At 41.0% G+C, this 12031-nt stretch overlaps 1 protein-coding gene across 1 annotated transcript in view; it reads left to right on the top strand.

The window, feature by feature from the left end:
- The window catches only part of SYN3 (synapsin III), a 486671-nt gene that overhangs the window by 462617 nt on the left and 12023 nt on the right, over positions 1 to 12031 (top strand). Inside the window, exons 11-12 of the mRNA XM_089680647.1 lie at positions 3156 to 3290; positions 10511 to 10619. Of these exons, the coding sequence (XP_089536773.1) occupies positions 3156 to 3290; positions 10511 to 10619 (244 nt within the window). The remainder of the gene's footprint in view (positions 1 to 3155; positions 3291 to 10510; positions 10620 to 12031) is intronic.

Genomic DNA, 12031 nt, shown 5'->3' with positions numbered 1-12031 from the left:
GACATCTAGCATCATCTCTTTCCTCCCCAGCCTTACAGTCCTTGGACCCCTTATTTCATTTACTTGATTTCAACCATGGACATTGAGCATCACATGTTGGCATTCTGCATGGCACAGCCCACCCAGGAATGTCTACTCCTGACTGATATCAACCCATCAAGGTGTTTTGATATTTGCATAAGTCATCCCAAGAGCCAGCCCACTGCTTGCATCAGGGTGAAGGGAAATGAGAGAAATACTGAGGCAGGGTGCTGTGATATTTTCAGGAAGCTATATACAGCACCCTGCCAGGCCCTCCCTTCCCACCAGCCATGATGTGCCTACATTTCATAGAGAAACACAGGGATCCAGTGATGACATCACTGCCTCTAAAATAAGATATGTAATGAAAATGGAAATTCAAATTAACAATGTCATCAGCATGTTGATGATGGGGCAAAAGGAGGAGCCAGAGGATGCAAAATATAAGCAGATTAACCCCTTGGCGCCAAACACAAATATGCAGCCTCACAGAACTGGGCTTTTTTTCTGTGGGGCCACATATTTGCGTACCTGTCTTTCTGCTGGGAGCGCGTCGCACGGCTCACTCCCAGCACAAAGATCGTGGTGTCACTGAGAGCTCAGGGTCCCGTTCTAACAATCGGGACCCGGGACTCCCAAATCCAGGTTACATGATCGCTGTGATAGCCTCTGATTGGTTATCATAGTGATCAGTCACTGTACAGCCCGGCCTCCTTGTTTTTTTTCCTCTCTATGAATGAAGAAGAGAGATACATTGTATCTCTCTAACTCCTGGCATAGAGGGGAAAAAAAATGTTTGTAAAAAAAAAAAGATAAATAAATAAATATTAAAAAAGAAAAGAAAAAATAAAGGTTTGATTTAGTTCAGTGCCAGGGTAAGTGTTTGGGTCAAGGTCAGGGTCAAAGATCAAGGTCAAAGGTCAGGATTTAAAAAAAAAAATGGTATCAGTATCAGTTAGTGTCAGTGTGTTTTAGGTAAAAAAAACAAAAAACAAAATGTGCACTATTGTTTCTGGGCTGTACTACAAGTACAAACAACAAATAACACACATATATGGTATCGCTGCGATCGTCAAAAGCTGGAAAATGTATTTTCTGTTGCTCTTTGTTGGTAGGTTATGGTAGTAACAAGAAACACAGCTAAATAAAAAAATGATTTTTTTTTTTACTATTTTGGGCCAGTTTTCCTTTGATAATAAAAAAAAAATCAGGAGATATCCATTATTTTGGGTTGCTCTTTGAAGGTAGGTTATGGTAGTAACAATATTTTGGGCCAGTTTTCCTTTGATAATAAAAAAAAATCAGGAGATATCCATTACCATTTACCAACAAATGAAAGCCCAATTTGTCCTAAAAAAAACCAAGGTATAATTCACCTGGATATACAAAGTAGTTGTGATGATATGTACGGTTTTACTAACACGTCAATGTTGCAAAATTGTGCTTAGGCATTTAGATTTGTTTTACCCTTAGGTATGAATGGGTTAAAGTATTAGCACTGCTTTTTGGTTTGGTTGACATGGAATCCTGCAATGTTGGTTGGTAGTGGATAATGCAATACCTGCATATACAATATACATATAAATACTTGTATGTACAGTATTTATTATAGAAAGCTTTCCAACAAATGCAGAGGTACCTGGCCAAAGACAGGTCACAAAGACACCTGATTTATGGCAGGTCCACTCCAGGGAATGTGATCCTTTTTCTTGCACTTCTGTCACAGCAGGAAGCCTGAGACGGGTAAAATGTTTCACTGATTCTGTGACACCCCTCGCTAGGAATGCTAATCACTTCCCCAGATGCTACCACAGGCTTTGGGTCGCTGTGTCATTGTAGTCTGCCGTTCGTGTAATATCCGCCGCTGACAGCTTCTTAATGCCTCGTTAGGTATTGTTGCTGAATAAATGCACGCTCAACGCACTGTGAAACCGCCATTGTTTAAGAAAGTCAACTAATATTTGTTAGGAGGGTAACAATCAAGCAATAAAGTGTTATTCCATCCAAAAGTGATAATATAGTTCTTGTTGGAGTCTAGTGATCTGAGTCAACTGGTTTATTTTTTTTATCTTTTGTGGATTTCAGCAGGCAGTGAGATCTCCTTACCATGGTTCTCAACTGTGTTTTTGCCCACTTTGGGGTGTTCAAATTCCTCCTGTTTCTATAATTTAATGTAAATTAAAGTGTAGTATCCCCAATGTCATAGTTATTTATTAGACACTTTTATGTCATTACTGAGGACAAGGGGGCACTCTTTACATCTGAAGGAAAAGAGATTTATCTTTCACATACGGAAAGGCTTTTTCACAGTAAGAGCTGTAACAATGTTGAATAGACTTCCTCAAGAACTAGTTGTGGCCATCACAGTAGAATGATTTTTAAAAGAGCTGTATACATTCCTAAATGCACAAAATATAACTGGATACTAACATTTATAGGTGAGCTGGAGCAAATTGGATCATGCTTTATTGGGTTTTTTTGCCTTCCTCTGATCAGTTGGGGGTATAGGATTGTGTTTATGGAGGTTTTTCTTTCCTGTTGGGTAGATTAGATGGACTTGGGTCATTATTCAAACTAACTATATAGCTATGTAATTTACATAGCATTATCTTTTTCCTGAAAGACTATACACACAACATTGAATCACTCACATCAGTTCATGTATGCTGCTAAGAAAAACCATGATAGACTCCTCAGTGATAGGTAATGGAAGGACTTTCTTAAAGACTTAATATTTAGCTGGCCATAAATGGATCGAAAATCGACTGCTTCAGCAAGCACTGGCTGACTTTTGATCCATCTATGGCTGTTCCTGCTCAACAGAAGTTGATTAATTGATCGAGTTCTCTCAAAGGGACTGTTGGGAAACTTTTATTTGATCAGCTCCCGCACCCAATTACCAGCTGCACCGATCAGTGTATTCTGACAGCAGAAGAGTCCCAGTTGTCAGAATACAATAACACTTCAGGGAGGATTCCTTCATCCACCTCACTTGTGTGGATGAGGGAATCTGGTTGATAAAAAAAAAACAAAAAACAATCCATCTATGGCCAGCCTTACAGTTTGGCCATTCACTTTGTACAGTGGTGCAGATGTTGGATTAAAGGTCCATGGTAACGTGTTTCTCTCCCCAGGTGATGGACAGCTCCATGCCTTTGATTGGAGAGCACGTGGAGGAAGACCGCCAGTTGGTGGCTGATCTTGTTGTTGCAAAGATGACACAGCATGTCCAGATGAAATCGCCAACGTCTTCTCAGTCCAGGCAGCAGGTATGTGCAGAGGAAGATCACACACGCCTAATGTACATCTCTCCAAACCATGAAGAACAGAAATGCTGTACATTCCCAGACAAATAAGTATAGAAAAAGCTTAAATACACCAACAGTTTACCTTTCCAGACAAGCTCCAGGTCCATACATTCAGCATAACCTAATATATCCCAACAACCAGAACACAGGTAGCAACAGAAAATGTTTAAATTGGCCCTTGTTCTGGGTGGACCATCCTCCATGAGGCTAGAAATATGGAAGCTTCTGGGCAAGATTATCTTAAACCTGAAAGTGTAACAGAGGGGGAAGATGCAGTTGCAACAGGACACGTTATAAAGATGAATAGAAAAGAGCTGGAAAAGTATTTTCTTTGTTGAATGATATCGGGTCACGTCCTGTGTAGTACTGGAGCCATTACTCATAGACAAGACATCATACTGGGCTGAATGCATTGTACACCAGGTCATATCCTGTAGAATATTGGAAGCATTATCCACAAGATATTTGGAGCAAAGAGTATAGAGGCCATTTTATTATTTTAAGAAAAGGAATCGCCACAATTTTTAAATCCCTATGGAATTCCCGAGGGGACCGAGTACATACATAGTAGAGTAGAGAGTCAATGCAGACCCACCACAAATAAAGCAGCCGCATCCATGTGCCGCCTTCCTGCTCAGTGCCGACGGGGAGGTGATCTATCTTTTACAGTCATAGTAATTGCTGGTGACTTGTGTTTATTACAACAAAAGCTGCTATCTATTGCCAAGACTGTAAAAGATCAATCAACATCCTGGCGACACTGAGCTAGAAATCAGCCCATGGATGCTGCTTTAGATGAAAATAGGTGTCCTACCTGCCTAGTATCTGAGCTCCTCAACACATCCAGCTAGTAACATCCAACATAGTCCAAATTGTCACCGCTATCTTTCCTCTGTGTGATTGGCTGTTACTGCCCCCTCTCCTCTGTGTGCCTGTCATTCAGTCTTAAATATATATTAATTTCTCTGCTAGTAGAGTGGTCGAATAATGGGGGGAGGAAGAGGGGCAAGCTGTCAAAAACGCTAGCTGAGCAACGGGGCTACTGATCAGAATGGGACCAAGTGATCCCTGCACTTTTAAACACAGATTTTGTTTGAGATTCTGTTGATGGTAGGTTTTAGTCTCATACTGGAAACACATCGTTAGATTTGTTTTTAATTTATATTTTTATTTTGGCAACACTATACACATTGGGGAAAATCTAGAGGTTAGCCCTCACTTTGGATAGATTTCATCTCACCTCCTGTTGTATCTGAAGGACAGGAAGTAAGCAAAGATCTCCTCAATGGGAAAAAAACAACAACAAAAACTTGACAACCATTCCTCATTTTATACAAAATGAAATAGAAACTTGGCTTTGGATATACATTTACTGTACAAACTAACAAACAAGATTAAAGATGGTGGTTTCATGTTTCCTGATCTACAGTCATCTGACTCTTCTCAGCATCCCCACCATTTACTTCCCCCTACAGTTCTCTTGCTGAATTTAGCCACAAATGTCTGGAGGTGGCCAGTAGAGGGGACAAATTAAAATTAGGGGACAGTAAAAAAAAAAATTATAGCTTGTACATTTTGAGGCTTAGTGCTGCCCTTCTAACCCTTCTGCTCCCAAGCACTGGCCCACTGTGGTAAATAAGAAAATTAAGGTTAGCCAAGAAAACAAAGAATCTAAACCGAAAAATATGGAAAAAGTGACCTTGTCTTTAATAGTTGCAATCCAGAATGAAAGGCATCCTTATGCATCCTATGTGGGAAAAGGCGACGGGCTCTACCACCTAAACTAGGACATGGTTACCACAGAGCTGAGCGGCCTCTTTCCTTTACATCCAGCATATCCTGAGATTGTAGTGTTGGTACAGTGCTGGACATTAGTGTAAAGAATAACTATCAGGCACGTAGTGAGGACAGCTCTCTGTAAATGTGGACCCAACAGCGGTCTCTGTAGTAGTGAGGCAAAAAAGAAGGTCAAGAAATGAGAGCGCCACACTAAGTGTAAGGCTTGGTTCACATATATGCATTTTGTGTTTGATGATTTCTCTGGTGCTTTTTTCAGTTTTTTTTTCTGTTTTTCTACACGTGATTTTGATGCGTTTTTACCGTATTTTGTTCAGCTTTTTTTTTGTTAAAGTGGAATTTTTTTTGTTGCTGAGCAGAATAAAAATGCAAAACGCAGCAAAAACGCACTACCATACATTTCAGCAGCTTTTCCCTTGAACTCTATTGTAACAAAAACGCTGCTTTTTGCTTTTAAAGAAGTCCCTGACCCTTTCCAAAATTGCAGCAGCTCAAAAAAGCATAGATGTGAACATGATCCATAGGAAAGGACACCCTTACGGCCAAAGGCCTAGTCTCAGGAATGGTATGTATGCCGATACCTAACCCTGCATAAAAGGGGAGGTGCATCCAAAACCAATGCACTACAGAATAAACCCCAAAAAAGGATATATCACCTCAAAGGCTAGTCTGCAATATAAATTTATTAAGGACTTAACTAAATTTACAACACATATCATATAGTCATACAATGCACGTACACTATTCCTATCCACCCCTCCCAGCACTCCATCCCCCACCAATCACCCCCACCATGATCCCACACAACCCCAGCACCCCCACAACCCGCCCTCCCTAAACTAGAGCAACAAAAGCTAACCTCCCACCTATCCCTGTATTCCCTAAAATCCCCCTATCCCATGAGAGTGGAGTGAATCCCCCATAAGTCCGTCTGTAGCAGTACCTATACTGTATATATAGTGTATATGGACATACAGTTGTGCTCAAAAGTTTGCATACCCTGGCAAAAATTGTGAAATTTTGGCATTGATATTGCAAATATGACTGATCATGCAAAAAAATTCTCTTTTATTGAAGGATGATGATCATATGAAGCCATTTATTATCAAATAGTTGTTTGGCTCCTTTTTAAATCATAATGATAACAAAACTCACCCAAATGGCCATGATCAAAAGTTTCCATACCCTGGAGTGTTTGGCCTTGGTACAGACACACAAGGTGACACACACGGGTTAAAATGCCAATTAGAGGTTAATGTCCCTCATCTGTGGCTTTTTAAATTGCAATCAGTGTCAGTGTATAAATAGTCAATGAGTTTGTTAGCTCTTATGTGGAAGTACTGACCAGGCTAGATACTGAGCCATGGGGATCAGAAAAGAACTGTCAAAAGTCCTGCGTAAGAAGATAATGGAACTTTATAAAGATGGAAAAAGGACATAAAAAGATGTCCAAAGCCTTGAATATGCCTATCAGTACTGTTAAATCACCTATTAAGAAGTGGAAAGTTCGGGGATCTCTTGATACCAAGCCAAGGTCAGGTAGACCAAGAAAGATTGCAGCCACAACTGCCAGAAGAATTGTCTGGGATTCAAAGAAAAACCCACAGGCAACCTCAAAAGAAATACAGGCTGCTCTGGAAAAAGATAGTGTGGTTGTTTTTAACCACTTCCTGTCCGGACACTTTTACCCACTTCCTGTCCAGGTCAATTTTCAGCTTTTAGCGCTATCACACTTTGAATGACAATTGCGCGGTCATGCAACACTGTACCCAAATGAATTTTTTACCATTTTTTTGAGACAGATAAAGCTTTAATTTTGAAAAAAAGTGTTTTTTTTATAAAATTTTGCAAATAAATAATATTTCATCATAAATCTTAGCCAAATTTTATTCCATTATCTTTTTAGTAAAAAAAAAAAAATCCAAATTAGTTTATAAGCAAAAATTATAATTTTTAAACATTTTTTTTACATTTTTATTTTATTTTTTTATATTATTATTTTTTATTTATTTTTTTTTTTTTTACATACGGTCACCCTAGCAGTACAGTGTCACCATGGTATGCAAGGGTATGCAAACTTTTGAGCACAACTGTATATCAATCCGGCTGTATGGAAAAGTTCTAAATGTTGGTGCTGAGTATCGTTTCACAGCAAGAGAGGAGAGCAACAAAAGGGCATCCGGAGTTCCTCCAAATATGTATAGTGCAGTTCGTAGCTGATGTAGGTATGCCACTAAGCCTTATCTCCTCAGTCCATATCCAAAACCTTCAAGCTGGTCATCTGACAGGCACAATCCAGCTCCAGCCTACCAAAGACACATACAGTTGTGACCAAAATTATTCAACCCCCACTGAAATTGAGTGTTTTGGCCAGTTTGACATTGCTTTTGATCATTCAGTCATCTTGCTTACATTTACATTAAAGAGGCACTTGTAGGTCAGACAAATATAACATAACAGTTATAATGAAATAACCACAAATGTCTTTTCTGTGCTCACAGCATTATCAGTTTTATTCAACCCCCAAGTGACATTCAATCTTAGTACTTAGTACAGCATCCTTTTACAGTTATAACAGCTTTTAAACGTGAAGCATAGCTTGACACAAGTGTCTTGCAGCGATCTACGGGTATCTTCGCCCATTCTTCATGGGCAAAGGCCTCCAGTTCAGTCACATTCTTAGGCTTGCGCACTGCAACTGCTTTCTTTAAGTCCCACCAGAGGTTCTCAATCGGATTTAAGTCTGGTGACTGCGATGGCCACTCCAAAATGTTCCAGCCTTTCCTCTGCAACCATGCTCTAGTGGACTTGGAGGTATGCTTGGGATCATTGTCCTGTTGAAAGGTCCAACGTCTCCCAAGCCTCAGGTGTGTGACGGACTGCATCACGTTTCCATCCAATATCTCCTGGTACTGAAGAGAATTCATGGTACCTTGCACACGCTGAAGCTTCCCTGTACCTGCAGAAGCAAAACAGCCCCAAAGCATGATTGACCCTCCACCATGCTTCACAGTAGGCAAGGTGTTCTTTTCATCATAGGCCTTGTTCTTCCTCCTCCAAACATAGCGTTGATCCATGGGCCCAAACAGTTCTAATTTTGTTTCATCAGTCCACAGAACACTATCCCACAACTTTTGTGGTTTGTCCACATGGCTTTTGGCATACTGCAGTCGACTCTTCTTATTCTTTGGAGACAGCAAGGGGGTACGCCTGGGAGTTCTGGCACGGAGGCCTTCATTACGCAGTGTGCGTCTTATTGTCTGGGCTGAAACTTCTGTACCCACATCTGACAAATCTTTTCTCAGTTCCTCAGCAGTCACACGGGGACTTCTCTCCACTCTACGCTTCAGGTAGCGCACAGCAGTCGAAGTCAGCATCTTCTTTCTGCCACGACCAGGTAGCGTTTCAACAGTGCCCTTTGCCTTGAATTTGCGAATGATGCTTCCTAAGGTGTCTCTTGGTATGTTTAACATCTTTGCAATCTTCTTATAGCCATTGCCCTTCCTGTGAAGAGAAATCACCTCTTCTCTTGTCTTCCTGGACCATTCTCTTGCCTTCACCATGTTTGTAACCACACCAGTAAATGTCTAGAAGGAGCTGAGTATCACAGTCATTTTAAAGCTGCCTAATTGGTGCTTATTATGCTTGATTGCTGCTCGGTGACATCCACAGGTGTTTTCAATACCTGATGGAAAGCACCTGTATGAACCTCTGTTCTTCAGAGTGGTAGTCTTTAAGGGGTTGAATAATTGTGGCAATGAAGAAACCACATAAGAACCATTTACTACTGTATTACATAAACAATTGATGTCATTTTAGTTGCATTTGGGTAGTTACAACGTCCTTGTAGGATTTGATTCTGAATACAATTCCAAATGTACACTATAGTCCCTAAACCCCTTTACAGCATTGGGGGTTGAATAATTTTGGTCACAACTGTAGCTGATTGACTCTGTATGCCTATGAACCACGGTGTGGGAATCTTATACCAGCATAGTAACAAGGTAAAGTGAAATGATCTCACCATGTAGAGACAGCAGATGTCCATACAGACACTCTCAATGACCAGATAATGCAGTGTCCATCAATAGTAATGTCCATATGGAAGTCCAGAATGGCAAATGCGCACAGACTGGGCTAGAGAGCTGGTGTGCACTCCGACATCTCTCCAGGGGATTACACGAGGAAGGAGGACGTGATTCCTTCCACCTAATGTTTCGCCCCTCCCACTGACTGGGGCTTCTTCAGGGCTTAGATAGGATTTGGTTGGATGCCTCTACTATTTATCTACATTACTGCAGGTATATTGCACCTCTTAAGGCAACCTCCCAGGGATAAATATTGACCTGAGCTCCATGGGGGTTCTCCCAACTGGTTGGACAGCATGCAGAACCATATAGTACTGAGGAAAAAATCCTCTAATCCTTGTGATCTCAATCACGGACTGCTCCAGTCAAAGATTCATTCCATTTGATAATGCCATCGTCAGCTACGAACTGCACTATACATATTTGGAGGAACTCAGGTTGCCCTTTTGTTGCTCTCCCCTCTTGCTGTGAAATGATACTCAGCACCAACATTTGGAACTTTTCCATACAGCCGGATTGATATATGTCCATACACACTATATATATAATATAGGCACTGCTACAGAGGAACTTATGGGGGATTCCTTTCACTCTCACGAAATAGGGGGATTTTAGGGATTACAGGGAGAGGTGGGAGGTTAGCTTTTGGTGCTCTGGTTTAGGGAGGGGGGGTTGTGGGGTTGCTGGGGTTGCCCTGGGAGGGAGGGCTGGGGCTGTGTGGGATCACGATGGGGGTGATTGGGGGAGGGGTGGAGTGGAACAGGGTACGTGCATTGTATGACTATATGATATGTGTTGTACATTTTTTTATGTCCTTAATACATTTATATTTCAGACTAGCCTTTAAGGTGCTATATCCTTTTTTGGGTTTTTTTCTGTAATGTTCCATAGAAAACCATGTTAAATGGACTGTAGTGCGTTTCTGCAAAAAGCACTAAAAAACGCTTTGGTGTGAACAGAGCCTAATTTGCCAAAATCAGAGATGTCTGTCTGGAACCCTTAATGAGCGTTCCTACACATTATTTTATTATTTTATGTATTTCATCCCTGTCCTTTATTCTGCAACTACAAGCCCTGAGGAAGGGAGACTGGTGATCCCTCCAAACGTGTTGGATACTCCTGTGACTCTCGCTTTGTCACATACAAATCAATTTACTTGGCCCTGTCACACACTTAACCATCTTTTCTGTATCCACAAAGAGTCCTGGAAGAGCTCAGTTGGACAGTGCTTGATTTCTGTCTTCTGTGTTTTAAAGCTGCATTTATTCACATGTAACCTTCTGTCCTCCCTTTCAGCCCCAACAAATGCAGCCACAGGCCATCAAACCACAAATGCAGCCACAACCGGGTCCACAGGGAGCTTCTGTAGTTCCGGCATCAGCACAACCGCGGCCCCCGCCACAAGGTACAGGCTGCAACATACAATATGTAGAAATAAAAAGCTATATGTGAGAAAAGCATAAATTAAAAAAAAGATGATTAAAATGTTTTATTTTTATGTGTTTAAAAGTTCTTATCCGCTTGCAGTGTTTTTGGATAGAAGTGTGTACAAGGTAATAAATTGTGTCAGCTGTGGAACATCAAGATAGAAATCGTCTGAAGGAAAACTTGTCTCTATCATATCTTTTCTTTTTCCTTTTCCTTTCCTTTTTCCAGGAAATGATTTTTTTTTGTGATCCCATTCAGATTTCCCCTCCAGTGTAAAATCTGTATAAAATCAGTGTGCGTTACCAGTCACATCCAATAGATGTCGTCAGGGCAGGAAGTGAAGGCAAACCTTTTTTAGCAGGCACCACAGTAGAAAAACACTTTGGGGTCTATTTTTAAAAGATAAGTTGGATGAATGTGACACGCATTCACCCATCCATATCAAATTCTAACCATGTTCTACTTAATACAGTGATTCCCTATGATCATCAGCTCCATCTAGTGGCCATATTGTGGGATTTTTTTCTTATCGAGGCATTTCAGAAAAATACCATATTATGGCCACTAGATGGAGCTGATGATCATAGGAAATCTTTGTATTGGAAAATACAGTTAGAATTAGTTTGTGCCTACCCTCTTCACGACATCATGCTGACTGATAACAGAATGTTGATTCTTACAAAGACCTGTTCAGTAGTGACATACTAAGTAGGGAGAGTGGTCAGACACTGCTCCTAGGTTTATGAATTCTTTCACAAGCACTTTTTGGGTAGGGATACCCCCATAGAAAGCCATTGTGCATGAGCAAGGATGCATACTGACCATGAGATGAGCTGCTACGACTAATGTGCTTTGGCATTGCCTAGATAAGTGTGCTAAGTGCAACAGATGCAATTGCACCAAAAGGCCGTCACTTACATACATTTAGAGGCCTGTTTAACTGCTTTCCGTCCCCCTATAGCAGTAATACTGCTACAGAGTGGAACAGGTGCGCAAAATCATGTGTATATATACACGAGTTTGCATTTCCAGGTAAGGGGAGCGCATCCTACCTGAGCCGCCATTCGCAGCCACGGCTGTCAATTTTCGGGTCCCGGCCGGTGAATACTTGTCGGGGCCCAGTGATTTCCGACGATCTCCGATGGGGAGGAGCACAGCACACCCATCCAAAGCAGTGCGCTTTCAGTGAAGCACACAGACACAGCCCCATAGTAAAACACTCCCAGCACGCAGTTAACCCTTTGATCGCCCATGTTAACCCCTTCCTGCCCAGTGCCATTAGTACTAGTAAAAATTACAAAATAAAAATTATTCCAGTATCTATACCGCCATTTGTAAACGCTAAAACTTTAATCTAAACCATGTAATATACACGTATTGGGATTTTAT

Source organism: Staurois parvus, unplaced genomic scaffold (genome assembly GCF_062004578.1).
Source record: "Staurois parvus isolate SC_StPar_1 unplaced genomic scaffold, SC_StPar_1.0 ptg000249l, whole genome shotgun sequence".
In the NCBI taxonomy this organism is placed as follows: Eukaryota; Metazoa; Chordata; class Amphibia; order Anura; family Ranidae; genus Staurois; species Staurois parvus.
Note: the sequence above shows the minus strand (reverse complement) of the source record. Positions and strands in the feature narration are given on the sequence as shown.